Genomic DNA, 17847 nt, shown 5'->3' on the forward strand with positions numbered 1-17847 from the left:
TATTTCATTTACTAGTGTAGATGTAGCTTAAGAGGATTAATTGGTCTTTACCTTCTAACTCTTACATGACTACAAAGATGGGAGCATCCATCCATTCATTGCCACCATCACCACTGTTTGGCACTGCAATTCTTCTAGGTGAGGAAGAATACTCTATTTGGGGCTGAAGGTGATGAACACCAACACAGAGAGAGGGCAGCTGCAGCTGCATGTCTTTAGAACTGTTAGGAAGATCAGCACAGCTTTCTGCCTCTGCTGCTTCCCAGGGTTGAAAGTTTCCCACTACCTCCAAAGCTTGCAAAGCAGCGACTACCATGTTATCACCCCCATCTGTGTTGATAAAGGAACAGATTTGTGCACATAACATCTGGAGTGTCTGTAAGTATGACACAATTTACAGAACTCCTTTCCTGAAAAGCTGTGGAGATGTAATCCAAACGTTGTGCTTAGTAACAAAAACTCAGTCTTCTCCGTTGAAAGGCTAGAAAAATCTCCGTATTTTCACAATGCTGAGAGTAGAGGTCTGTTACTGTTGCAGTGGTAACATCTGTGCCAGGACAGCTGAAGACAGATGGTCATTACACTGACAGGACTGCTAATGAGAGGGAAAAGCAGCCCTGTCTGCATGCTGACCCTACCAGAGAAAGTTCCATTTTTAGGTACGATGTTGAACAGGTAGTCATTCAACTGTCTGTATCCTGTGCTTTGTGCAGTGAGTGGCTACACAGTGAAATTAAAGTCAGTGCATGAACTTGAGCACTGTGTTGGTACTGTCCATATTTTTGTACTGTTAGTACAGATTCAGCTGTGATTTTAGCATGTGCAAGCTAGTACTCTTCCAGATAGTAGCCAAGAAAGGTCTGAGGAATAGCCTGGGCCAAAGACCTTTCCAAAAAGGCAGTTTGGGTATGGTCATCCTGTTCCAGTGGGCAGGAGATTTCATCTGAATACTGAGCTGTGCTGTGCCATGTAACTTCAAGGTCAGACCACAGTTCCTGGCTCACTTAATTTTCTTGTACAAACATAATTACTGATACCAAGGGAGAATATTTGGGACTGCTGTTTTGTCAAGTGTTAATTCTGATTTTCTTCTCAGTAGGGAAGATACAACCTTTTTTTAAATGTCGGTTAAGTCTGAAATCCAGGTCAATGGTAAAATCTTTATTAGAAGCAATATTTTACCCAGATATAAGTCACATATTACTAACTGCTCTTTACATATGAAGAAGAGGCAGCAGTGGTGGCAAGACTGAACCATCACCTGGTACAGCAGGACAGGTGTGCCATTTTCCATTGCACAAGGAACAATTAAGTAAATTAGGGTTCCTTTCACAGGACTGGTAAAACACATGGCTGAGGGAGGGAATATGGCAGAAGTATGTAAAATAACAGTGCACTAAAGAATTGTTTACTATCTCTTCACTATCAGAACTAGGGCACATCCACAGAAACTGTCCAATGGAATGTTCAAGACTTGAATGGGACACAGTGGAAAGAATTATTTCTTCACAAAACATTCAGCAAGGTGTGGGGTCCCTTGACTCATGTTGCATGTGTCATAAGTTTACATGAGTTCTACAGCTGATTGGTCAAATTAATGGAAGAAAAGCTTGTCAAGGGCTACTAAATTTGTATATACCACCTCTGATTCAGAGCCACCTTACTCCTCTGGTTGATTAGTGCTGGATGAATATTCTGGGAAATATTACAATAACTGTATGTTTCCCTGGATATCTGTTGTTGGCCACTGCTGGAAACATGCTACAGTGCAAGACAGATCTTTCATCTGTATAAATATGGCTGTATTATGTTCTTTCCTGCCTGCTCTCCTACTCCACCATTAAACCCATCCGTGGTCTGTTTTATCCCATGTTTGTTATACAACTGGGCTCACGGTGGACAAGAGGCTCTCCCTCTTCTTTTCCTAAATAAGAGCAAGAAGTAGGAAGGGGACTTTCTTCTCTCGCTGTCCAGGAGTTGCAGGAAGAGAAGGAAGGAGAAACCACTCCATCCACAGGAAAGCTGGAGGATATGAACAGCACTGTGTACTAGAGACCCTTCATCTGCTCCCTCTTTTCTTTGTCCCTGAGCTTATACTGGCATTTGGGTGAAGAGAAAAAGATATCACTTCCTGTACCAAATGGCTGCTGTTCTCCAGAAAGCTAACAGGTTAAATTCAGACTGAATTGAACTCCAAGCCAAGAGGGGCTTTAACCTTTCTCCAACGGGAGAAAAATTAGACCGTGGTCTACCCTCACTTTTTAGGAACTGTATTTATTCCTCAACTTGTAATTGAGGAGTACTGGTTCATGGGTTCAATACAGTGATCCCAGGATGAATCTAAGTAGTTGTGACAAGAAGCCATATAAACACATGGTATCTTCTGGCCTCCAGGTCAGTGATCTGGTCCAAAACCATGAATACATGATCTGAACTAATCAAGGTCCGAACCTCTAAAAGCTCTGAAAATGTTACACAGTGCATTGAAAATGAAATGGAAGATTAACTCCCATCTCTCAGCCTCTCACCTCCTAGCAGGCATATGCCTGACTCATGAACAATGTTAGGCACAAGGGCTAGAGTAAATTATACAAGAACAGTTACAGTTATACAAGTCAGTCCTGAACACTTGAACTCTAGCCATGGAAGAGCTAACTGCTTGGAGAATCTCACCTTAGACAGTGGCAATACATGTTTATGCCTGCAGCCAGACATTACAGCTGGCTCTCATTTCTCAGTCTATAGGGTCAGAACTTCTGAGAGTAGTGTGTCAGCATAATTTGGTTTTATTACATTGTTCTTATAAAATACAAACATTAAAAAGCTTTAATTAAAATTTTTATTATATTTTTTCCCTAATCTTTCACAATCCTCTTTGAATTACAGGCACAAACTGTAAGCAGTTTGGGAAGCATGGAATTAAAGGCTAGTTTTCTAGACCTTCTATAGTCAGCAAGACTCAGTTTATCTCAAATAAAACTTACTTCTTATTCCTTCCAACTCCAGTACCTCACTTCCTCCTTGTACAAGGATTGCCCTTCAGCATTTCCGTCAGGAGGCAAAGAAGAAAAGCTCTTTGACACAAGAAGGATTACTGATTTCATTGCCTAGCATGTTTGTTCTGTGCTCCCATTTCCCCATATTATTTCCTTTCTTTTTTATCCCTTTTTCCCATAGGAAGGCTATTTTTGTGCTAGTACTGTACCATGTTTGTGTTATTTTTACAGCTCTGTTTTGATGCTTCAAGACTTTGTGAATTAAGGAAGAGGTGGTTGACTGACAGTAAGGGCTTTTTCTTCTCATTTTCTGAGAGATCCTCTCCAGTACTCTGCACTGCTCATCCAGATATTCAGCTGAGGGATGGAGGGAAAAGCTAATTACAGTAAATGCAGGGTGGTGGAGTTTTACCTTTTTTTTTTTGAAAATGAGTAATTCATGTAATAAAATCGAACCATCTAACACATAGTGAGCTAACACCACAATGTCAAATTCTGGTAGTAGGATGCATGGTGGAGCCAACAATGACAAGTAGAATAATTCCAAGAAATCTCACAACTATAGTAGTTCCTCAGTACATATTAGGAAGATCAAGACTCATTACCCAAACTTTCCACAAGTTAGCTGAAAAGATGCTCCATATAAAGTATGCTAATATGGTAGTGAGATTTCTACTCCACTTTCTTCCCTATGTGAGTCAAAGAATCTCTCCCTTCCCTCTATCTTTTCGATCTTAGAAATGTCAGGAATGCCATATCCTGTTTTCTTTGGTTTTGGTGGGGGGCCTTGTGGGTGCTTGAGGAGATGTTTAAATGCTGAAACTTTAATAAAGAGCTCTGTTGTCCAAAAGAACCTCATTAGTCATGGACAATGAAAGACTATTAATAGCAACATCAACAATATGCATACAAAAAGTCAAAACAGTGTTTAAAAGCCCTTTCTTCTCTCAAATGCTAAAGATCCTCTTACTGCAGTCTTGTGATAGCCTCACTTTATTACTCTGTGGTCAGCTTTTCTGTTTGTAAAACTGTGATTTCTATTGTAAACACCCCTTCCCAGAAATTCCCTTCTGCTTTTGGAAAGGCAGCCTTTTCAAGGTTTTTACAATTCATCACAAAAAGGTAAAAGAGATCCCATTTTTGTCCTTTTGAAAAATTTTTACTTTTGAAATAATGCAACTTTTAAGAACTTTAGCCTTGAAATAACCCAGGATAACAAAAGTGATTTCATAGTAAGTCAGGGAAGTGCAGACTATTACCATTTTACTGTGGATGAACCTTTCACAATAACAAAATACGACGTTTTACTGCACACCCTTGCTAAGGCTTCTGAACTGTGATGAAAAGAAACCGAATATATTTGCTTCCAGAGGAGAGAGAGTAAATACAAGTACACTCACACTCAGACTACTTAGGTGCTAGAAGAAAATTTCTTAAAAAAATAAATACTTCTCTGTGAAACTTAACTAGTGTTACAAACTTGATAAATGTAAATACCTACTTTATTAGATAAGCTAATAAGGAAGAATCAAAGCTACCCTGAAAATGAGGAGTCCATGTAGCAAAATGAAAACAGAGACAGAAAGGTCCAAATAAAGTATTTACCTTTAAGCAATTCGTATTCTCTCTGCTTTTTTTGTAGTGCAATCAAAGCCATTAACTATGTATAGCTCAGTGTCTCTTCCGACAGCAAAAAATAACTTAGCAACACAACCAAGTCAATCCCTTATTTACAGTACAACATGTTTTTAATTAAGAAAGAATGCCAGGATGAAGGAGACCTTACAAGTTCAATAAGCTGAGAGCTTTCAATTTTTGGAAGTGGGGGGAAAGGGTTAAGCTTTTTATTGTAAACTTCACATGTTTTATGTTAATACAACTATTTAAGCCCTTTCTTGACTTTCTGATCATGTCTTTTGACAGGAAAGGGAGTATTTGTTTTTGTCTGATTTTAACTCTCAGGAAAGTGAACAAGAACTGTCCAAAAATGTCTGTCCTTTATTCTGACCTCTGCCTTCCAAAAGGAGCAGTGTAGGCATGATGCATTTTCCAGAGAATGGAAGTATAAAATTCCATTTCTAATGGAAAAATCTTACCTGGATAATCATTCTTGTCTACATCTGAGTCTCCCCTCAGAGTGAAGCCAAATCCCGAAGGCATGGACTGTGAGGCCCAGGCTCCATTGAGAACCTGGGAAGGGTTAGTGTTTAACCCATTACTGTATCCATTGTAAATGAGAACTTTCCCTCTTCTGTCTTCTCCTGCAAATGGTGCACCAATAGCAATGTCTGCAGTGAAAAAAAAAAAAACAAAAAAAGAAAAAAAAAAAAAAAGGAAAAAAAAAAGAAAAAAGAATGGGCACAATTAAAAATTAACTCCCTGTGGGAAAACTGACACAAATGGCTTCTGCTACAAACATGCACAATCTTCAACATTCTGTACTTCTAGTTTTAAGGCAAATATACAAAAATGTTTGCAGTGTCTTTTCTGTGTCAAAGTTTCATGACAAAATCTTATAAAATAATCCTTTGAAAATGTTATTGAATTATACTAAATAGCCAGTCCACACTGGATTCCTCTACATATTTCCAGGGCAGTTAACTAGCTTTAATAAACCAAGAACTAATGAATGCCTGCTTCTACTTTAATATTTTTAAACAGGCACAAATTTTCCTTGATTTCCTCTATCACCTAATTAAAAAGGAACAGCCATTAGATAAAACTAATTTTCTTTTTCCAGATAAAATATTCTACATAGACAAAAAAATTCCATCCCTTAAATATGCAGTGCTCTACAAAAGAGAACAATGGAATATCATGTTTTCATTTATACCAAGCCATCATCTTATTGAGAAATAAGAATATTTCCAAGTCAGGAATTTAACAGGAGGGTGCAGGCACTGTGTAATTAAACACTTCAGTCCTTAAAAATGAGGTGCCATATCCAAGAAGTAGAACTCATAGTGCTCTTCTTACTTCCTATGCATGGGATGTGGAGACAGTCATGTTCTAGACTGAGATTCAACAGCCACACTGAGCTAGCCAATAGAAAACACTAGAGGATACATATCTACAACTCTAATTTTTAGATTCTGATGTAGAAGCTGATGCTGTACTTCTTTGTTAAACTTAAATCGAGTACCTGGAATCTGTAGCTTCTTTCTAAAGGCAGAAATGCTACAGTGCTCTATAACTGGCATCTTCAGTTATGAAGCAGAAGACTTTGGCTCAAGATTCTTCTTAGTCTTTACACGGTGACAGAGAAAACCAGCAATGTCTCCTGCCTGCCTTATCTGAATTCTGGAGAGCAGACCAACATTCCCTGCCCAGAGCAGCTGAGGCCATCTGCTATTACTCACAGGTAGAAAACAGGAAGTCTCCACCATGGGGTTCAGCTGTCTGAACTCCACTGTGGGATTCCAGGATAAGCCAGTGAGAGTATTCTCAGCAGTCACAATCCAATGGCTTCTACCCACAGGATGGTATTTGTATTTTGTGCAGTCTGAACCGCAATATGACTCCCAACATGACTTTTTCCTCGTACAGCAGCCACACAATGAGGACCTTGCCCCAGAATCTAGTGGCTAGAACATTGTGAAAAACAGCCCTTGAGTTCTGAAGGAGCAAAATCCATTAATTTTTCCTTTGTGGGCCAACTATCTTAAAGGCTACTGTGCAAAACAGCTCCTCTAGGAAAAACTTCTTGCTGTTTTAGATGCAGAGATGCCTGCTTCAAAGATCCCTAACACCCTGAAAATAAGTAAGGAAATGCATGCAGAGAAAACCAAGTTGCTACTGACCATGTCTAGGAGGCTAACTCTGGGTGCTCAAGGCATCCCAGTCATTGCAGGTGATTAGGCAGTTACTTTACTTGTACTATTTTCTTGAATGTAGGCTGCCAGTTAACTTACATGAACATTTTGTTGTGTGCATGTGCTACAAGCATTTGAAAAAAGGACCCATTATGCAAGTGTTTCTTCTGGTGCCTAAGTACCAACGGAAAGTTGATTCCAAAATAGTATTTCTGTACTTGTCCAATTCTTTCATTGTTGACAAAATGCTTCATGTGCTGAGCCTCATTCAATTCTCAAACTCTTCCCAGCATTTGAGAACTCTGCTTTTAAACAAGCGCAAACAGCTTAACTAAGTAAATAAATGAAATGATAGTCATAAACCAAAGAATAATATTTTTATTCAAATGAACATACTAATATTTAGTAAAAGTAGCACTATAGACAATATGACTGCCCTCTTATTGAGAAACTTTTCACGATTTGGCTCTCAATATCAATTTCATTAAAATTAGTGTAAATTCTCATGACCTTCAAAGGCTGTTACAAGTTAAAAAGCCTTTTTCAGCCACTGCACAGACACTTCATATTCACTGCTTAGCCATTTTTAATTTCAATGTTATACAGAGATATACTACATTACATACAAATTACCATTATATCCATCTTGATTGAGATCTCCAAGGTGTGTGATTGCACTGCCAAATCTACCAAACACTTCCATGCCTGTCAGAATTTGAGGATCTCTGAAGAGGAGTGCACTTTCTTGCAGGTACAGATAAACTTGCCCAACTTCTTTAGGCTTGCTCTCGAATTCTCGTTCCATAAAGAGAGGGGCACCAACTAAGATATCATCTAAACTGGAACAGTCAAACAAAAAGCAGTGTCACTGAGAGATTGAGTGCAAACAACACACTTTAGGCATTTGCTAAAGAGGAAGCTGATAATTATCATAGAGTCATATTCTAACTGAGGTAAGAAGGCAATTCTAGATTTCTAATCCAAACACTTGTTAAAAGCATGGTCAATTAGGGAAGGCTGCCCACAGTTATGCCCAGTCCAGTTCTGAATATCTGCATAGATGGAGACTCCACAACCTCGCTGGGCAACTGCTTCCAGTGTTTGACCACCATCATAGAAAAAAAAATTATTTTTAGATTTAAACAGAATTTCTTGCACTTCAATTTATGCTAACAATAGACACTGAAAACTTATACTTTGCAATTAACAATCCTGAAGTCATCAATTGAGCTAATGGGGAATCTGTGTTACTAGAACAAATTCTGTAGATCTGTTCTGCCAACAGTGCTAGTGAGAGACAAATCTTAGTATAAAATCTAGTTTCTGCAACTTACACATCAGTAAGTGAACAACAGAAAAAAAAACCTGCCACTTTACAGCCAATTTTTGAGTAATATACATGAAATACAAGGAGAGCATCAATTCACAGAGAATGCCTCATCACTAATTCAAATAAAAGTTGGGAGACAAAGCCATAGCTTTATTTCTGAAAACACTTCTGTTCAATGTTAGGCACATGAATAGTTGCAGTGCTCACATAATTTGCTGTATGGAGTTTTAAAGAGAAAGGACATCATCAAATCACAAAAATATGATACTTAAAGGGAAAATAACAGAAAATTTCTGTTAAATGAGAGTATAAAACTGTTAAATGAGAGTATAAAACTGCTGAAGGCTTCTCAAGCCCATGCAAACTAATAAAATAATTCCCATTACATCCAGTGGACATTGATGATCTGTATTAACTAGTACTATTTGATACCAGAATTTTTAATTTGGAAAAGCATTTTCTCTTGCTCTAATATGAAACTTTGTTCAAACTTTGTAAAACTCATAGAAAAACTTTTACTCCCAATTAATCTTATTCCCAATGCCAACATTTTCCTGAGGCTTTATCTATTAGTAAACCAATTTAGTAAAATTGCACTACATTGTTTTTCCCAATCCTGGCAGAAAAAAAATCTGTATGATTTAGATCAGCTACTACTTTACTAGAAGTGTGTATTATGATTCTAAGATATATACTGCAGAATTTAGCAGAGAATATCTCATCTAGAAGTCTTTTAATCACATTGTAGAACATACACATTTTATAAGATGTGACGAAGTACTTCTAGAAATGTTATTTTCTTATTAAGTTTTATAGTATGTTTCCATAAAGGAAATTGTATTTCAAAATGTCATGTCACTTTGGTACAGCTGTTCTTTTTTTTATGCTGGATTTTTACCCTAAGGCAAGAATTACTAAAAAAGGAAGGAAGCAGATGCTGACTCGACATCTGGGGTGGGAATTTTCCTTTTACATTGAACATCAAAAGTCCTTCTCTACTAATGGAAGATATTTGTGCTTTGGACAGAATATCAGCTGGTTGCCATGAAACAATAACAATAACAAAAACCAATCACAAATATTATTTTTAAAATAACTTATTTTATGTATGCCATGAACTGAAAGCATTACACAGTAGCACTATCAGCAATTACTATTTTATTACATTGCAGTCCACATATTCCCAGTAAATTGGGACTCCATATAGTTATGTGCTTTATAAACCATAAAGTAAAAGATGAGCTTGGCTCCTATGAATATTCTACAAATGAACAATGGTAAGGGAAGATTTTTTCAGAGGTGGTAAGGAACCAAATAATTGAATCAGGAAGCTCCCAGTACATTGATGTAAAATATATAGATACCCAGGTAACTTTATAGTTCATAGAGCAATATCCAGAGTGCCTAAAATGGTGAAAAGAGAGGCAGACTATCTATCATGGCCTAAAATTCTCTAAGCAGAAGCCTAATCCAGAACACAAGATCCACCAGCTGAGACAGAAAGCAAGCAGACAGCAGCTGGAGCTTGTTGTGCAGAGAGCACAGCATCTCAGCTAGAAGGGCACAGTGCTGGGTTATTTTTCTAGGAAATTTGTACTTTGCTAAAATAAATAACAATGACTGTCAAAAATGCATGAATAGTCCAGAGAGCAGGGACCAGAACCCAGTAGCTAAGATGGCTCATCATCTGATGTACTGAGGCAAAGATGGAAGGAAGGCAGTCATCCAATACACTGACCTATTTCTAAACTGGTTATGGGCAGCAGAGCTCCCTGGAACACCCGCAGGATGTGGTTTGCCTTCCCTCCAGGTCGTCGCATGTACCACCCCTACCAAAGCCTTCCTTTCCTTACTCTCTTGATTTTTCTTGATTTTTCCATTCTCTGCCATTGCTGAAATCTGCAGGACAAGGCGAGCTGCTTCAGCAAGTCCTCTGCAAGATGGAATTCTCCCTCAGGGGTTTGTGTTCAGAGTTTGGGGTTTTTTTGAGCTAACACAGAACTGTACTAGAGCTAAACAGGAAGGATTCGTCAGCTACCCAGCTCTCCCTAATCCTCATTTACTTATTTCTCGTTCCTCTCCAAGTGGATAAAGTGAGCAAGGAATTGCTTCTTACCATACTTTGGTCAGTTTTGCCTCTCAGCTTCTACAGTTTAATTATTTCGATAACAAACAGGCAAGGAGGTGTGTGTGGGGGTGTGTACTTGTGTTCTAAGTACCTATGTGATCAGTATTATGCATTTTTGTTGGTGAAGGAGGGTATTTCAATTGGTCTTTTAAACTGGAGGAGTTTATGTTTACAAAATTGAGAGTTTTGAGTCAAATTCAAGTTGATGTGATTCCTTTTAAAAAGTATAAGAGTAAAGCAAAAGCAAAAGCCCTTGGACAACCAAGTAGTGCAGTTCAGTTTGCAGTGGTATTTTGAACTCTTTCATTGGATTTATTTCATTACTGCATTAAGATGTTACAGTTAACATAAATTATATATTATTTTTTTTCCAACACAGAAAGGTAACCAGCCAGTATGATTTCCCTTCCGATAAAAAAAAAAAAATCTTTAAAAAGCACAAAGCTGACCACCTGCTGAGACTGTATGCCATTCCTTTGTATCCTGCCAAGTAATAAAAAGCAGGAGTATGGGAAATGTCAAGAGGTCAAAGTATAACTACAGAAAGCTTTGATATAGGCCAAATAAAAAACCCCAGTAAACAGTTTATTTCACTATTTTTATTGGACTGTTTCAGCCTAAATTGAAAGTGTTCTCTTTTTCTCTCTTTACTAGGAATGCAGCCTGTGAGTTGATGGCAAATCTTGATTTGTTAGGTTTCATTGTGGATTTCTCATTATTAGCAGGAGACAACTAAACAGTAGTTCAAACAGTGTCCTCAATTTCCCTGTCCCGCCTGCAATCCTGATGTGGTACAGATAAAACTGCAAGAGTCACCGTGAAATACCTGCAGAACTGCTGGAGCAGAAAGTATACAGAAGGCTTTTTTTACTAGGATGAGATTAATCTTTGAGCTACAGTAAAGTGCCATTCGTATTAATCTTTTATTAATCTTTTCAGCAAATATTTAGGTTTCTCATACTGATAAGGCTATCACTACCTTCTTATATTTAGCTACAAAAAGCCTAAGTGCATTTGAAGTGTTAATTTCCCTTTTGCTTTTTTTTTTTCTCTTTTACTTTTCAGACAAATATTTCAATTGACAATATGTGCAAACCAGCAAACACAGACTACATATCTAATCAGACATGTTTATCAAGTAGAGCTTTTTGTGTTTTGTTTTCTGTGGGATGTTTGGATCTCAGGAAGAGTCATTAGATTTCTTTTAAGATATAGACTGGGAGACCACACAGGCCTCAATAACAGTTTGATTATATTATTGACTAAACTGTGGTTTTAGAGGTACACAGAAAATATGAGACCTGCCAAGCAACCCTACGGTTAACAGGAAATAACCTGCCAAGGAAATAGTTTGGTTCAGTGAGAAGTCAAATAGCAAGTTCCCTGGAAGTCTAATGAGTGTCTATTGGAACTTAGATTAGTGTTTCTCCACACTTTCACATTCGTAATACATTAGTAGGACAAAATTAATCCTGACTCTCTATACAATCACAAAAATACAAATTTTCAAAAGCCGTGGTACTATGAAAATTTGATCTCAGAAACTTGAAAGATTTGAGTGCAATGAAGCCACCACTGAAGCTGCTGAAACTTCTGGTTTTTTGTTGTTCTGTTTTGTAACTGCAATAAGATTTTACCACCTTTTTACTTTTCTCTTTTCTTGTACCCCTCACTCTTTAAAGGGTCACTAGTCAATGATGGGAAGCAATGATTTAGCCCAGAAAAATTATTTAATGCTCTATGTTTAAGCACCTATTAAGAAATGATCACAAGAAAAAAATATGAGGTAGACACATCTGAGACACTTCGCTATAGACAAGAGTATGCCACATCTCTAAATTACGGTCCTGCCTCACCTTTGTGCAGACTACCAAGACTCTGAGGTTCAGGGATCTTTATCTCTTTGCTGAAAAGCCACTATCAATATTACCTCACTAAAGTCCTAATCTTTTGAAATATTTAATCAAACTTTACATGAGTTGAAAGTTAACAAGTGTTTTGTTCAACAGGGCCTGAAATACCCAAGTGTCTGAGGCATGACCCTGGGAGTTGAGCAGTGTTCTCCCTCAGACACGCAGAATGCCTGCCATAACAGCTATGGGACACAGACATTTGTTAGTCCTTGGGATGATAAAAATGGATGGCCAACCAACAGGTGCTGGAATGAGGAATGAGAAGCTGATGATATTGGAAAGATTTAAAATTGAGAAGTGAAGCTATGGATGGCGCACACGTGAGAAGACTTACCTGCTTTTGAGAATGGGAGAATGAACTTTTCACTTTCACCTATCTCTTCCCAATTGTAGCTAGTGCTGTTTATTCACTGTTTCCCTACTGGGATCTGTTTCCTAAGACTTTAGACATTCCCACTCTGACACACTCCTATGAATAAATATTCCAAAAGAAAAACTCACACAAACTAGGCCTGCAAATACTCGTGCCACTGTGATTACACAAAGATAAGCCTATGTGAACAATTAAAATTAGAAAAGCAGAGAAGCCAAGAAAAGCATTTTGAGGTATGAAGCACCTGAAAACCTGCATTAATTAATAAATATCAGGCATTGCTTCTATGCATGTTCAGTGGAGCTGAATATATTTGGTAACCTACCCATCATTGTTAACATCAGATACTGCAACTGTGTACCCAAAATAAGACGCCATCTGGAAATAAAAAACAACAGATAGGCTTTCATATCAGATATCAATTTTAAAATGTTTTTACTGATAATCCTCTTTGTTTTTATGGTCATTAATACCAAAAATTATTTTATATATTCTTGAAACTATGTTAATGAAACTATATCCTCTAGAGATATAATATTTCATCACGTAGTTGCTTGACATTACCTGTTCACCAGTGAAGTTCTGGATAAAGGTCAAGTCTGAAGAATTAATAATTGAGACCTGGTAACAGAAAAATACAGAAAGTTTCAAGCCCACATGGAGATGCTACAACATGACATCAATGTAAAACAATTTGACACACTGCAGGATGGTCCAAGTGGCCAAGAAGATTCACTATGGTTTTCCTGTATGATCTTGAACAAATCACTAAGATTTTATGACTCAGGTTCCCCATGAATAAAATAAGGAAAAGACCACTTCCCTTCCTTACTAATCACTGAACAGCAGCAAATCACAGACTATCAGCTAATCAGTAACTAGGCATGAAAACATGAACCTAAAACATAAAGAAATATATACATACATACATAAATACATATATACATATACACCTTTCTTCTGAAAAATTTTAAGAACAAGTTTCAGAGATACAAGGAATTTTGGGTCCACAAAACTAGAGAATATGTCTGTGGCTGGGATCTCTTTTCCCAATCAGGTTAGTTGTGAAACTTTTTTCCTATGAGGTAAAAGCTGTATCCACAAATGTGTATTGTTTTCTCCCTTCACTTCTAACTTCCTATCACGATTCTTTGCATCTGGTATTCAGTGTATATACTTACAGCACTGAAGGTAAACAGTGGGTATGAATAATCTGAACTTGGACTCCTTTCCACTGCAGACACAGCCTTGCACATGAAATGTGCTAACCTAAGGGTAAGCTTAGGTCTGATAACACTCGGTGAGTATGGAGATACTAGTCACACTCTAAGCATTCTTGTAATTGCCTACTGAAAACAGACTTTGGAAGGTACTAAGTGCTTACCATTCAAAGCCTAAACCAGTAAGGCATTCCAACCCAGCCAGGTAAGATCGAGGGTGAAAGTCAGTGGCCGTTTTCTCTGATTTAGAAGTGTTTTATTAAAGAGACAGAGAATATAATGTAGCTTTTAACCTTTCAAATAGTCTAATTGCTTTCTCACTATAAAAAGGATAAAATGAGGGTCCAGTACATACATAGCCAAAGTTCTGTGCTCCCCTCGGGACTCCAGCAACCAGCTCTGAAAGGATAAATGATTGACAGTAAACTGGTTATGCTATCTGAGTGGTGCATGCAACATGCATCCTGTGCCACTTAAACCCTCAATATCGATCTATCTATCTATCTATCTGTCTATCTCAAACCCCTAAGGATTTTGATTTGTGATATGTATCAGATCTGTAAATCACTTCAAGACATTAATTCATAAGATTTTAACATTCATTCAGTGCATCTACTTGCATAAAAAGTTACACCTTGACTTTTGAACACACTCATCCATAAGTCTCCTTCTGCCTAGCATTACTCAGCATAGCAGAGCATAATAAAACTTTTGGTACAATCAGCTTGCTACCTGACAGCTGTGGATTGCTGGAACCAGAATTAGTCCTAGCATCCCATACTAGAGTACAGAAGCTGAATACAACTGTCCTTACAAATACTTCTTTTCATTTTTGTCTACACAACAATCTGTCTCATCCGTTATTTTGCTTGATGCCATGGAAGTGTTTGACAAGTTCTGCACAGGCTGTCTAAAAGTGTTACGAGGAAGTTTTTGTGAGCAGCACTGGAGACATCCATTGAACAAGAACATGAAACATTGGACCAAGGTGCCTTCTCCAAGTAAATCTGCTCAATGGCGAAATTTTAAACAACCAGTAGAAAAAATGGGTAAAAAAATCAGAAGGAAAAAGCTAAGTCACAGCCTGCAGCCTTATTGTCTAAACTTTCCCTCATTAGGATACCCTTGTCAGAAGACAGCCAAAAGAATTTCAGATAGAGCACCACAGACACCTGTACTGACCTACCATTCTTCTGTTTCTCTCTGGGTTTATATATTTCCCTGGGATTGAACATGTTTGATCAAGGGGAAATGGAAGTAAAAAAGAAGGACTGAACAGGATGCTGGCTCAGGTCAGCCAACTATGCAATTTTCTGTGCCAGTCATTCACATGACTTACTGATTGAAGAATCATCCATTATAAAACTTTGAGTATGCATTAAAAAAAACAACAAAAAAAAATGCAGCCTTCCATTACCAGAGATATATCATTTCACATATCATAGTGTTTGGCTCAAAACTGTGTCTTTTTTTACTTATTTTTTTAAACACTTCTTAACGCAGGACAGGCAATTCTAGCTTCAGAGGGATTAAGCAGCAGCTCTGGAGAGCTGGGTTCATTTGTGGAAATGTATTACATCTCTACTGGCTTTGTGAATCTGGACTACATAGCTGCTCACCTGCTCAGGAAAGGAATATTTAAGGAATATTTTCTGACTGTCAGCCTTACACAAGAAACACAGCTCTTCAGGTATGAAACACCAGGGATCACAGGTATTTTTAACTAACTACATGTTTTTAAATCCTTTGCAATATCAGAACATCTGAAAATCATGAGCAAATTTCTATTTATAAATTGTTATTTTTAACATACTTTACTAAACAGACAGCTCTGACAGGAGCTTTTCTTCTAAACTGTATCCAACTTGCAGAGACATAGGCAAAATACTGTTCAGTTTCTAAAATGCAAGCAAAACTTACTTTGCAACTTAAAAATTAGACCATGTTCAGCTTGGTTATAGTTCTCCTGCCACAACACTTCATGTTATGAGTTCAGCACATCAAACTGGTTAAATTAAGTGAGACTGAATGGCTCCATCTAAAATGTTGTCACAGCACTAACTTCTGACCACATGCACGAGCACGGTACCATACAAACAGATTCAGATTTTTGTGTACTTACATTCTATTTTGTTATGCTACACTGTCTAAGGAAATATTTGCCTTACAGACAGTTTAAGTCTCACCAGTGTTTCAAATGTATAATAGGTATGTTCCTGTGTAGAGACCCAAACCCAGGAATTTAATAGGTGCACGGCCATATGGTTTTTATTCAACTACATAGCTTCTTACCTTGTTCAGAATCACCAGTAAATTCCCCAGCAGCCACTGAGTATCCTGTTTAAAGATAAATTACAAAAAAAAATCCTTGATAAACAGTTTCTTTCAAAAAATACACAAGACCAATCAAGTTTGTATGTTTAGCTGATCATCTGAATGCAAATTTTCTATCATTAGTATACTAAAACTGTGGGGAAAAAAGGAAAATTTTTAATCACATAATTATGACTAAATTAATGGTAGGTCTGAATATATAATAAATTGATCCCTCTTCTCCAAAAATGAGCTCCTAAATCATTAAGAATTTATCTGAAAAAAACCAGCAGGTACTATGGTGTTTTACCCTAACACCTGTTGACACAATTTAGGTCTTCATTACTGTACTATAATGTATGAGTGTCCTGACTGAGCTTTATATGGAAGATGGATTTCCATAGATGCAGTTAAGCACCTCTTGGAGCTTTAGTAAAACTGTGAGGTAGTTGCTATTGTCACAGTAAAGACTTTTGGAGGGTATCAGGGAGTGTAATTTCAAATCCGTGAGCAGGGGTGAAAGGATGCATCTTTACCTTCCAATTCCACTCACTCTTTTCTATAACTATGTGAAGAAAAACCTGCCTTACATGAAGAGACATGTGAACATCACGAAAACTCTTAGAGATCAGTACTAATATAAGGTAGATAAGAGCCTTTTTTCTATTTATTACACAATATCTTCAAACTGACTTTTATTATTGTTTTATTTCAACTGTATCTTTTAAATACCAGTAAGAGTAAATTAGGTATTTGTGCAGTACTGTACAAAATACCACAGGACTGAATTTTCATTTATCTATTAAAAATTAAAATAGTCTTTAATTAGTTTAAGTTCGATCCATAATCTTGGAATGAAAAAAAAAAATTGTATTTCTGATTAACTATTTAAGATCAAATAATAATACCCTAATGAGTCATTTAAGATCTCAACCCTCAAACCCTGTTGCTGTGCATAATTTTAAGAATGTTAATAATCTCACTGAAGTTACCAGCAAACTACTGGTTTGCTATTACTCTTAAGGCAAAACATGTTCAAACCCTCTCACAATTGTGACAGTAGTAATTTAGGGTTTGTTTTCGTATTTATATGACTCATGCTTTTAGAACATATTGCTATCTTATGTAGAGCTTAGCTTACCCATGTAATTGTCATCATACGAGGCTGGTGCCACTCCTGTTTGTTTCTCTCGTGCCAGTTTCCTCAGAATATCCTTGAAGGAATAATTTGCAATGATGTCCGCAATACTTGCAGTGATTACCTGACCTGGATTCAAACAGCTTCATAAATAAAAGGAGCATAAAAGAGAGCCAGAGTCTACAAAATAGGGCTGGCAGAAGACCAGAACAGAGTTGAAGGGCTAATACAACATGGATGCAAAGAATAGATACCTTCTCTCAATCTTTGTCCATTATTACCCTGAAAGTCTCAAGAGTAGGCATAAATCCATACAATAAGGCATTGAATTTCTATTGAACCATCACAAAAACATCTCCAGACCCATTTCAATGTGCTGATTCAAACTAAAGTCACTGCACTGCATGAATGTAGTAGACCAATGGAAGCAATTTCTCAATGGAGAATTCAGAGCTATGAATTCCCTACTATAGCAATCAATTAGGTCTTCCTTCTTTAAAGACAATGCAAAAACACACATCAAAGAGGCTGAAAACGGCAAGTTGGGAGGCAGAGGCCGGGAATCAGCTATATCATACATGTCAAAACAGGTTAAAACAAAAATAACCTTTTAACCCTTTACCA

The 17847-nt window shown here is 37.3% G+C and overlaps 1 protein-coding gene across 1 annotated transcript in view; it reads right to left on the bottom strand.

Annotated features, from left to right (window-relative positions):
- ITGA8 (integrin subunit alpha 8) overlaps positions 1–17847 on the bottom strand; it is a 109614-nt gene that overhangs the window by 74510 nt on the left and 17257 nt on the right. Inside the window, exons 7-13 of the mRNA XM_032705373.1 lie at positions 17227–17352; positions 16065–16109; positions 14128–14171; positions 13117–13173; positions 12878–12930; positions 7442–7647; positions 5093–5284 (exon numbers count right to left, since the gene is read on the bottom strand). Of these exons, the coding sequence (XP_032561264.1) occupies positions 5093–5284; positions 7442–7647; positions 12878–12930; positions 13117–13173; positions 14128–14171; positions 16065–16109; positions 17227–17352 (723 nt within the window). The remainder of the gene's footprint in view (positions 1–5092; positions 5285–7441; positions 7648–12877; positions 12931–13116; positions 13174–14127; positions 14172–16064; positions 16110–17226; positions 17353–17847) is intronic.

The sequence above is a fragment of the Chiroxiphia lanceolata genome, chromosome 1 (assembly GCF_009829145.1).
Source record: "Chiroxiphia lanceolata isolate bChiLan1 chromosome 1, bChiLan1.pri, whole genome shotgun sequence".
Lineage (NCBI taxonomy): Eukaryota > Metazoa > Chordata > Aves > Passeriformes > Pipridae > Chiroxiphia > Chiroxiphia lanceolata.